At 40.4% G+C, this 12,242-nt stretch overlaps 1 protein-coding gene across 1 annotated transcript in view; it reads left to right on the top strand.

Moving 5' to 3' along the window:
* Positions 1-387: 387 nt before the first annotated feature.
* The window catches only part of SLC9A7 (solute carrier family 9 member A7), a 144,366-nt gene continuing 132,511 nt past the window's right edge, over positions 388-12,242 (top strand). The window contains exon 1 of the mRNA XM_063083158.1: positions 388-712. Within this exon, the coding sequence (XP_062939228.1) occupies positions 388-712 (325 nt within the window). The remainder of the gene's footprint in view (positions 713-12,242) is intronic.

Raw genomic sequence — 12,242 nt, 5'->3', positions numbered from 1 at the left:
CTGGCGTCCCATTTGGGAAGCGCGGCGGCACCCCCAGACAGCCTGACCAGGTGCGCCAGGACCTGCTGACGAGCGCAGGAGGCCAGGAGCCGGCGGTCAGCCGGTAGATCCGAGGGCAACAGTCGGCCCGGCCTCGGTGGCCCGTCGGCGCCCGGCGCTGCGCAGCTGGGGACGAACAGGTGCGCGGGCGGGGGGGCGGCGCTTGGGGAATCCTGCGCACTGCGCGCGCCCCGCCCCCGCGCGCGGCTCCCGGCGCAGCCCCGGCCAGGCGCGAGCGTGAGGAGGAGCTGCGGCGGCGGCCACTCCGGCAGGTCGGTGGCGCCTCCCGAACCCGCCAGCGCGGGCTGCTGGTCTCCGTGCGGAGGAGGCGCGGGCGGCCCTGGGGCCATGGAGCCTGCTGACGCCGCGCGCCCAGGCCAGGGGAGGGCTGTCCGGGCTCTGTCGCCGCGGCTGCTGCTGCCGCCGCTGCTGCTGCTGTTGGGTCGGGGGCTGCGGTCGACAGCCGCGGCCTCCTCCTCTGGGGCGGCGGCCGAGGACAGCAGCGCCATGGAGGAGCTTGCCACGGAGAAGGAGGCGGAGGAGAGCCACCGGCAAGACAGCGTGAGCCTGCTCACCTTCATCCTGCTGCTCACGCTCACCATCCTCACCATCTGGCTCTTCAAGCACCGCCGGGTGCGTTTCCTGCACGAGACCGGGCTGGCCATGATCTATGGTGAGCGCCCCTGCCCGCACCCACCCCCCGTCCCGCACCCCTCGGGCGGCCGGGCCGCTGCGCGCCTCACGGAGCTGCGCCGTGCTGCCCCTTCACTTGCCAACGTGTTTCGTTTCTTTTTCGTTTCCCGCTGCGACGGTGTTGGTTCCCAAGGTCAACTGTCTGCATTTTCTGGCTTTCCACTACCAACCATTAAAAAGAATTCCACCCCATTTCGACGTTTCTTCACCGGGAACTCAGGACAATGAAGGGCACAGAGGTGGCTCGGTTCTGTCTCTGTTGCGCCCCCTTTCCTCCTATCGACTCCCTCCTCCCCCGCCACAGTTCAGCTCGACAGGGTGTGTGTGCAGGGGCTGAAGGTGGATGACTGACCAGGGGACCGCGCCCCCCGCGGGTGGACAGACCACAGTGGGGGTGGGGACGAGGGCTGAAGGTGTCTCAGCTAGGTTATGGACTGGCGGCGCCTGTTGGACACCACATCCTTACTCTGGCTGGTGCAGTCTGTTGGATGCCACGTCTATGGTCACCTTGGGTGGGCACCCGTTTCTGAAGTCTGTGTTCCCAGGTCTCTTGTTGATAAAGTCAGAGCGTGAAGTGCTGTGAAAGATGAACAGGATCCAGGACTTAGGATCGTGGCACCACCAAGTCAGGCCTAGATGGGGAGGCAGGCACGCCTCCTGCTCTTGTGTCCCAATGGGAAGTTATACCCACTTACTGGCTTTCTCAAGTGAAGAGAAGCTTTCGTATTTATAAAATGGTAACATGGACTTACTTTGAAGATACATGTCTGAGTGTGTAAGGAGGAAGAGTAGTGGTTTTAATTCTGGAGTCGACTTTCTTTTGTTGTTAAGGGTGGGCGGATGCCACCATCCTTTAATGGATTTAATGGTGCACTGTGTTACATGCACAGTGGTCAGTACAAATCTCTCCTTATTACATGGGTGTCAGTTAGTCATAATCTGAGTCATCCCTTTTCCTCTCCTGTGTCCCCTGCCTTCCCCTACCCCCATTACTCCAAACTGGAGACAAGTATTCTCTTTTGGAATTTAATTCAGTGTTGTTAAAGCCACGTTGGCATCTTCATGTGAAATAGATGAGCCTCCTTCATGACCGTTCCCAGCAGGGAACATTTTACTTCATCATTTATACTGGAGGGATCTCTCTACTCAGTTTCCATCCAGGGTTCCCTGATGGAGAATGGAAAGCAGACACCTTAATCTTTAATGTGAAAATTACCCTTGGTCCTGGGCCTTGCTTCCCACAGTTCCTGGTTAGTTGTTGACAGCTGGGGCTCATGGCCACCAGGCTTCTCACACAGAGTAGGGGCAAGCGCTGTCAGAAGCCCTCCAATTTTGAAGAAGTAGTGGCCTAAACAGATCTTGAATTGAAACAGGACCAGATGTAAAACTGAGTTTAGTTATTGCAAATTATAGGTCTCAACACAGACTTTGGTCTCCATACCTGGCTGTTCTTGAGCTCTGTGGTTTGGGTCAGTTGGTGTCAAACAACTGATGTCAAGGCTGCAGGTAAATTGGGAGGTTTCCTGAGCAGATAGTGAGTGGGGAAATTGATGCATGGTGTCATTTCAGGTCATTAACTCTGAGCTATGATGCAAATAAAGATTTCTTATATATGTACATAGATAGCCATGAACATATTTTTATTTTATAGGCCCTAGACCCAATTCCTTAAAGAACAATGTGACATAGGTGGGTTTGACAGGCTTATAAATATGCTCAAGGGCATGGAAAACAAATGGGGATTTAAAAATACATTTTCTGAGGAGTACTCCATGTTCTTAGGAGTTCAACCACCTTTATCTTAAGGCTTAAAAACAACAGTTAACAACAGCGGAATTTTCCTTTGCTGATACGTGCTTTTAAAACTCACCTCAATCTATCAGTCTTTGGGGGCTGTGCTCCAGTGTACTCTGATATTTTATGAACAATTATTGTACAAATCTGTTTTAACTGATGATTATTCAGAAAAGGCAGCATCATCTCATAACTTTCCTGTGTATGTCTTTGGGTTTTAGTGTTACTTTTAAACATATAACAAATTTAGTTTGTCAATATGTGATGTCCTAGATTATGCCAAATATTAATATTTTGATGTGGATTGTCTGTAATTGTGAGAAAACATTTCTCTCTTTCTTTCAGGGATTTTTGCTCTTCTGTTTTAAGCTCCCCCAAATCTGAATTCTAATGGCATTGTGTTAGCTGATTATTCATTATATACTGAAGACTATTGAGATGGGGATTCTGATTTTAAAAAAATCAGTATGAAGATCTTTTAAAAAAAATTCGTCTATATTAAAGGTGTACAACATACTGTTTGATATACACAGTGAAATGATTATTATAGTTAAGTAAATCTTTGAACACTTAAGTGAATGCAGTACAGATTTTTCAGGACTTCTCTTTTTTAATAGTAAGAAATCAGATTTCATCTCTTGATATCAATAGAGGAAGTGAGTAATTGTCCTCTTGGCTCTGAGTAATAAAGGACAAAATGACCTGAGGAACATTTGTTAAGTATCTGCTGTGTGCTGGGTACCTAACTTAATTTCTAGAGGCAAACAATTTAACTTTTAAATGTTGGTAAATTTTTATAAATGAAAGAATTCAATTGTGAACTTCAAAACCCTTTATTTTGTAAAAGTTTCTTAAAAATCTATTTTCTGCCACCTTTTTATATTTAAATGATACCTTTTTTTTCAAGTGAGAGGGATGTCTTTAATATTTAAATTTACACACATGGACGTTGATGTCCTTCAAAACGTTGATGGAAAGACTCTTATTAACTTTTAATCTCTTTTTTCCACGAACTTTTCATTTCCGGAAGGACAAACAGTAGACTAGTAACATTGGTTTCCCTGGGGGAGAGGAACTAGGTGGCTGTGAGATAGGGGTGGGAGGGAGATGTCACTGTATACCCTTTTGTGCTTTTTGATTTTGAATTATGGAAGTGAAATCACTAATAGTGTATCCACGCCTCTGCTCTGTGTCACTTGTGATGGCATTTTAAGATGCTCCTCAAATCACTTTGACGCCCACCTCTCCCTATTTAAATCACATTATGTTACCAATTTTCTATGACCTTTCAGATGTTGGCTGTACCCATGGAACTTCTGGAGCTCTGTGCCTGGGATGGAGACAAAATGGGGAAAGACAAAGAGGTTTTCCTTTCTTTCTCTCTCTTTCTGTTTCTCTCTCTCTCCTTCCTTCCTTTTATCCCATTATCCCCAGAGAATAGTTGATGCTTCTTTAGGAGGGTGTGCACAAATACAAGGGGTCTTCAAAAAGTTCGTGGAGAGATTTGTGTTATCCTCTAATTCCATTTTTCCATGTCCATTTTTCTGTAAACTTTTTGAAGTACCCTCATAGATCCCATAATAAATGCTTGCTTGGGTGCAGAAAATCGAAGGGCAATAAGAGACACACTGTGAATAGTTATCCTTTAAACAGAAAGGAGCTCCCCCACCCACAGAGACAGTTATAAGCACTCCTGCCTGACGACAGGCGGGGCAGCTGCAAGGGAAGGTGGCCACCAACCTGACTCTCTGGGGAGGTTGGAAGCACCCCCCAGCCCCTGCTGTGGAAGCTGCAGGGCAGTGGGGCCTGGCACTTGCCTGGCACCAGTCTAACTTGTTTTGTCAGGCCAGGGAGCTCCCAGCTGCCTGGCTTGTGTGTGATTAAGTGCCATCCTGAAGTTACTGGGCCCTGCATGTCTGTGCAGCAGAAATAGCAAGTGTTCGAGTCAGGGGAAGGTGGTATAAACAGACTTTGTCAGTTAATTGTGGTTCTCTCTCATGTGTACAGTAGTTCCACTTCCCCCATTATGTTTTTGTGACAACTGATAGGGTTCCAAAATATCTGGCTGTGCCATGCCAGCCCACCACCTGCTTCTCACTCCCTGCTCCTCCACGCCTATCGACTTTCCAAGCACTTGTTGGTCAGCCCTTCTAGGTTCTGTGGGTTGTGGGCTCATTGTTGCTGTATTGGAGCTGGATTGCTAAGCACAGAGGTGACACGGACGACTCAATTTTTCTATACTAGATCAGCGTGGGGATATTAGATCCAAGTGGGAGCAAAATGCCTGCTGATTTTCACTTCGGAAGCTGCAATCCAGGTGTTACTCCGTGATACAACAGAAGGCTACCAGTGTTTGGGGGGAAAAATGTTATGTTCAGAGTGGTTGTGCCAGGCCTTCTCAGGTGGGAGCAGTTGCTTAAAAGCATTCTCATCTCTAGACCTCACTACCACAGAGGTGGGAACGTGGGTAGGGCTGGGTCTTTGGAGCTCTCCTGTCTCTACTCTGACTATGCTAGTTGTGATGGGCATATCAGAATTTCCTGGAGAGCTTTTCCAAAATACAGTAGAATGTAAGCCCAGGACAGACAGATGTCTGTCTTTTCTGCTGACTCCCTCGAACAATGCCTGACACATAGTAGGTGCTCCAGAAATATTTGTTTAATGAATTATGGTTTGTCTATCAAAAAATAAGATGCTGTCACACTACTTAGCATTAAAGGTCCTTCAAGTTCTTGTGCTTCAGATCCACACTGACAGTGAAGTTTCTGAGAAGGAAACCTTTACATGTAAAACCATCCATCTCAATTATAGTAAATTGTTTAAGGAAGGAGAATGAAGCAATAGATAAGTGTATAAATATGTGCGTTTGCAGAAAATTGTGTGTTTGATAAGCCACACGATTTTTTTTTGTTTTTTCTTTTGGCAAAATATATATAACATAAAATTTCCCATTTTAATAATTTGTAACTGTACAATTCAGTAACATTGATAATATCCACAACATTGTGCAACCATCACCACTATTCCCAAAATTTTTTCATCACACCAAACGGAAACTCTGAACCCATTAAGCACTAACCCCCCATTCCTCCCTTCCCTTGGCCCCTGATAACCTCCAATCTACTTTCTGTCTCCTTGAATTTGCCTATTCTAGATATTTCATATGAGTGGATTCATATAATATTTGTCCTTTGGTGTCTGATTTATTTCACTTAGCATAATGTTTTCAAAGTTGATCTGTGTTGTATAGCGTGTATATGAACTTCATTTCTTTCTATGGCTGAATAATATTCCATTGTATATATGTACCACCTTTTGTTTATCTGTTTGTCATTTCATGAGCACTTGGATTATTTCCACTTTTTGGATATTATGAACAGTGCTGCTATGAACAGTCACATAAGAGCATCTGTTTGAGTTCCTGTTCTTAATTCTTTTGAGCATATACCTAGGAGTGGAATTGCTGGGTAATACTGTAATTCTGTTTGACTTTTTCAGGAACTGCCAAACTTTTCCACAGCAGCTGCACCATTTTGTATTCCTACCATAGTGCACAAGGGTTCCAGTTTCTCCACATCCTCTCCAACACTTTTCATTTTCAATTAAAAAAAAAATTATAGCCACCCTAGTAGGTGTGAAGCAGCATCTCATTGTAGCTTTGATTTTCATTTCCTTAATGACTAATAATGTTGAGTACCCTTTTGTGTGCTTGTTGGACAATTTGTATGTCTTATTTGGAGAAATGTCAAGTCAAGTCCTTTGCCTATTTTTTTTTTTTTTTTTTTTTTTGGTGGCTGGCCAGTGCAGGGATCAAACGCTGGACCTTGGTGTTAGCACCATGCTCTAATCAACTGAGCTAACTGGCCAGCCCTGCCCACTTTTTAAAATTAATTTTTAAAAATTAATTAATTGATTGTACATATTTATGAGGTACAGAGTTATATTTCAATACATGTATACAATGTGTGATGATCTATTTGGGGTAATTAGCATATTCATCTTTGCAAGGCTGATGTGCACATTTGATCTCCTCTCTTCTAGTCACTTGATAACATGCAATAAATCATTATTAATTATAGGTTCCTAGGTTGACTGTACACCTGTAGAACTTATTTTTTCTATCTAGCTGTAATTTTGTGTCCATTAACCAGCCTGTCACTTCCCCTGCTCCCTTTTCTCACCTCTAGTAACCACAGTTTTTCTTTCTCCTTTTAACAGTTCAACTTATTATTTATTGATTGATTCGTGTTTTTGTTTGTTTAGCTCCCACATATTAATGAGAACATGCAATATTTCTCTTTCTGTGACTGGCTTATTTCACTTAACATAGTTTTCTCTAAGTTAATCCGTGCTGCTGTGAATGGCAGAAATTCTTTCTTATTTATGGCTGAGTAGTGATCTGTTGTGTATATATGCCACATTTTCTTTATCCAATCATCTGTCAATGGACATTTAGGTTGGTTCCATATCTTGGCCATTATGAGTAGAGCTGCAATAAACATGGAAGTGCAGGTATCCCTTTGACATGATGCTCTCCATTCCTTTGGGTATATACCCAGCAGCGGAATTGCTGGATCATATGGAAGTTCTATCTGTAGTTGTTTGAGAAACCGCCATACCGTTTTCTATAATGGCTGTACTAATTCACAATTCCACCAAAAATGTATAAGGGTTCCCCTTTCTCTGGATCCTTGCCAGCATTTGCTATTTTCTGTCTTTTTGATAATAGCCTAACTGGGGTGAGATGATATCTCAATTTAGTTTTGATTTGCATTTCCCTGATGATTAGTGATGTTGAGCATTTTTTCATATACCTGTTGGCCATTTGTATGTCTTCTTTTGAAAAATGTTTATTTGGCTCCCTTGCCCATTTTTAAATCGAGTTATTTATTTATTTAATTATGACTTAAATTAATTTTCACACAGTTTTGGAGGTTATAGTTCTAGTATTTTTTCATTGATGTTTGGTCATCTGATAGAGGACTTGCCTCTTCAGTTACTCTGGGGATGGCTATGAGGATAAAAACTTCCTCCTTTATTTGCAGGCTCTACTGGTGACTCTTCTTATATCAGTGTAGCCAAGTGAGTGGCAGGTTGCTCATAGAGTGGCCCTGACTGCTACTGTGGTGCTGAACTGTCCTTGTGGTGACAGAAGGTGTGGTGGTGTCTATATTACACCACCTTCGCTCCTTTTCCAGCTTTCCGTGACTGTAGACTGAGCCCCTGGTGCTGAGCAGGTCTCGGCTCACCTCTGCGGCTGCAGGGCTCTGGGCCCTTCCCTTCCCCCTGGGGCCTTAGACTGGGCCCCGGTGCCACATGGGTCTCTGCTCGCCTCGGTGGCTGCTGGGCTGGCTGTGGGCACTTCCCTCTGGGCCTTAGACTGAGCCCCAGTGCCTCGTGGGTCTCGGCTCACCTGGGATGTGTCTTTTATTTCGGTTTTGGAGGATAGATTTCAAGGTCAAGGTGTCAACATCAAGGGTTGGTTTCATTCTGAGACTTTCTCCTTGGCTTAAAAAATGTTTTTTTATTGAAACGTATTGATTGTACATACAGTTATATTTCAATACATGTATACAATGTGTGGTGGTATATTTAGGTTAATTAGAATGTCATTGTAAAATTTAATCATTTCTTTGATCTCTCTTCTAGTTGTTTGATAACATGCAGTCAGTCATTGTTAATTATAGATTTCTGGTTTGACCTTACACCAGTAGAGCTTATTTTTCCTATCTAGCTATAATTTTGTGTCCATTAACCAGCCTCTTACTATCACCCACCCCCTTTCCTGCCTCCAGTAACCACAGTTCTATTTCCTTTTAACAGTTCAACTTATTATTACTATTATTGATTCGTTGTTTTGTTTTGCTCTCTTTTTTAGCTCCGATTTTTTATTTGGGTTGTTTTTGTTGTTGAGTTGTAGGAGTTCTTTATATATTCTGGATATTAATCCCTTATCAGCCATGTGATTTGCAAGTATTTGTTCCCATTCTGTGGGTTACCTTTGTAGTGTCCTTTAATGCATAATTCCATTTGCAGGGAAAAACCCAACCTAAAACTCAATTGAACTTCAATAGTATATAAACATGCTCCTATACATCTTTTCTCCTCTCCCTTTACATTGTTGTCAAAATTTATATTTTTGTGCATTGTGTGTTTATTAACATGGATTTATATTACTTTTTTTGCATTTGTCTTTTTAATCATATAGGGGAAAAAAGAGGAGTTACAAACCAAAAGTTTTTACATTTGCCTGTGTTTTATTTTAACCAATGTTCTTTATTTCTTCATATGGCCATAAAGAAATTTTCTGACCTTTCTTGTAAATATCCAGGAATGGGATTGCTGGTCACAGGGCAAGCATATGTTTAACTTTATAAGAAAACTGCCCAACTGTTTTCTAGAGCAGCTGTACATTCCGACTAGCAACATATAAGAGTTCCAGTTCTATGTTGTCTTCAGCACTTGGTATTGTCAGTATTTTTAACTTTAGCCATCCTTACTGATGTGTAGTGGTATCTCATTGTGGTTTTAATTTACATTTTCCTAATGTTGAACATATTTTCATGTGCTTATTTGTCATTCACATTTTTTTTTTTTTTTTTTTTTTTTAAAGATGACCGGTAAGGGGATCTCAACCCTTGGCTTGGTGTTGTCAACACCACGCTCAGCTAGTAAGCCAACCAGCCATCCCTATATAGGATCCGAACCCGTGGCCTTGGTGTTATCAGCACCGCACTCTCCCGAGTGTCACATTTCTTCTTTGGTGAAGTGACTATTCAAGTCTTTTGCCCATTTTCTAATTGTATTATTGGTTTTCTTACTTTCAGTTTTGAGGGCTCTTTCTGTACTCTGGATGCAAGTCCCTTGTTCGATGAGTAATTTGCAAATATTCTCTCCCAGTTTGTAGCTTGTATTTTAAAAATTATCTTAACAGTGTCTTTTGTAGAGTTTTAAATTTTGTTGCAGTCCAATTTATTAACTTTTCTTTTATTGATTGTGATTTTGGTGTCATGTCTAAAAATTCTTTACATAACCCCAGGTTGACAAGATTTTCTCCTATGTTTTCTTCTAAGTGTTTTATTGTTTTGCATTTTATATTTAGATCTATGGTTTATTTTGAATTAATTTTTGTAGATGGTGTGAAGTTCATGTTGAGATTGATTTTTTTTACATATGGATGTTTAATTGTTCCAATATTTTTCGTTGAAAGGATGATCTTTTCTTAATTGAATTATTTTTGCAAGATCGTCAAAAAATCAATTCCCCATATTTGTGTGGATTTTATTTATGGACTTTCTGTTATATTCCACTGATCTGTATATCTAGCTCTTTGCCCATACCATATTGTCTTTCTTATTATAGCTTTATAGTGGGTCTTAAAATTGGGTAGCACGAGTCCTCCAACTTTATTCTTCTTTCTCAAAATTATTTTAGCTGTCCTAGTTCTTTGCCTTTCCATATAAGTTTTAGAGTCAGCTTGTCTCCACCTGTAAAATGTCTTGCTGGTATTTTGATTAGGATTGCATTGAATGTATAGATCAATTTAGGGATAATGGACATCATTACTATATTGGATCTTCTTATCCGTGAACATGGTATATCTCTTCATTTACTTAGGACTTCCTTAATTTAGCTCAGCAGTGTTTTGTAGGTTTTAATTACAGATCTGGCACATATTTTGTGGATTTATCCTTAAGTATTTCATATTTTTTATGGTATTACAATTGGTATTATTATAATTTTAATTTCCAGTTGTTCATTGCTAATATATAGACATACGATTGATTTTTATGTGTGGATCTTATGTCCTGTAACCTTGCTAAACTCACTTGTTAGTTTTGGTAGCCTTTTTTGCTTATTCCATGAGAAATTTTGCATAGGCAATCACATCATCTGGAATAAAGACAGTTTTACTCCTTTCTTTCCACTCTGGATGACTTTTTTTTTCCTTGCCTAATTGCACTGGCTAGAACCTCTAGTATAGTGCTGAATAAGAAGGGGTATGGTGATAGTGAACATCCTTGTCTTGTTTCTGATTTTAGGGGAAAAGTATTCAGTCTTTCACCATTAATGTTAGCTGTAGGGTTTTGTAGATGTCCTTTATCAGGTTGAGGAAGTTTCTTTCTATTTCTACTCTGCTGAGAGTGTCTATCAGGGGTGGGTGTTGGAGTCTCTCAATTGCTTCTTCTGCTTCTGTGGAGATAATTATGTGGCTTTTCTTTTTCAGTTTTTTGATATGATGAATTATGTTGATTTTTTGAATGGCAACCCCAACCCCAGCTCTAGATTCCTGGTGTAAATCCTGCTTGATCATGATGTATTATTCTTTATTATATTGTTGAAATGATTTGCTAAAGTTTTGTGTAGAATTTTTGAATCTATGTTTATGAGTAATATTGGTCTGTAGTTTTCTTGTAATGTCTTTGTTTGGTTTGTTGTCAGGGTAATTACTAGTCTTACAGAATGAATTGAGAAGTATTCCTTCCTCTCCAGTTTTTGAAAGAGTTTGTGTACACTTAATATAATTTTTTTCTTCCTTAAATGTTTGGTGGGATTCACCAGTGAAGCCATCTGGGCCTGAAATTTTCTTTGTGGGAAGATTTTTAACTATAATTTCAATTTCTTTAAGAGACATGGGGCTGTTTAGGTTATTTCTCTTTCACTGAGATTTTTACAAAATTTAGGTCTTTCAAGGATTTGTCCATTTCATCTAAGTTGTCAGATTTATTGGCATAATGTTTATAATATTTCTTTATTATCCTTTTACTGTCTGTAGAATATGTATTTGAGGATACCTCTTTCATTCCTGATATTGGTAATTTATATCTTCTTTCCTTTTAGTTACTAACCTGGATCTTCCAGTGAACCAGCATTTGGTCATATTGATATTTTTCCATTGTTTTCTGTTTTATTGGTTTCTGCTTTAATTTGAGATAGCTTAATTTGAGATAATTCCTTATTTCCTTTCTTTTACTTATTTTGAGTTTAGTTTCTTCTTTTTCTAGTCTTAAGGTAGATAGTTACTGATTTGAGACCTTTCTTTCTTTCTAATATAGGCATTTAGTACTATAAAATTCCCCCTAAGTACTGCTTCAGTGGCATTCCACAAATCCTGAGATGTTATGTTTTCATTTTCGTTCAAAAAATTTTTTTCAAATTTCCCTTTTTTTTCTTTTTTTGATCCATGGATTATTTAGAAGTGTATTAGTTTCTAAACATTTAGGGATTTTCCAAGGATCTTTCTGTTATTGATTTCTAAATTAATTTCATTGTTGTCAGAAAACATACTTTGTATGATGTGACTACTTTTGAATTTATTGAGACTTGTTTTATGGCCTGGAATATGGTTTATCTTGGTAAATCTTCTATGTGCACTTAAAAAGAATGTCTTTGCTGCTGTTTTTGGTTTTAGTGTTATATAAATGTCAGCCAGTTCAAACTGAGCTGATAATGTTCAAATCTTCTATATACTTAATGATTTTTGGTGTAGTTCTATCAGTTATTCAAAGAGGGGTATTGAAATCTCCTACCAAAATTGTAGAATTGTCTATTTCTTTTTGCATTTCTTTTAGTTTTGCTTCACGTATTTTGAAGCTGTACTATTAGGTCCACAATTATTTAAGATTGTTATATCCTTTTGATTAATTGACATTTGGGTTGTCTTCACTTTTTGGCTATTATGAATAAGTTCTTATGAACATTCATGTACAAGGTTT

This window comes from Cynocephalus volans, chromosome X (genome assembly GCF_027409185.1).
Source record: "Cynocephalus volans isolate mCynVol1 chromosome X, mCynVol1.pri, whole genome shotgun sequence".
Classification (NCBI taxonomy): domain Eukaryota; kingdom Metazoa; phylum Chordata; class Mammalia; order Dermoptera; family Cynocephalidae; genus Cynocephalus; species Cynocephalus volans.
The sequence above is the reverse complement of the archived record's forward strand: the minus strand, read 5'-3'. Positions and strand labels throughout refer to the sequence as shown.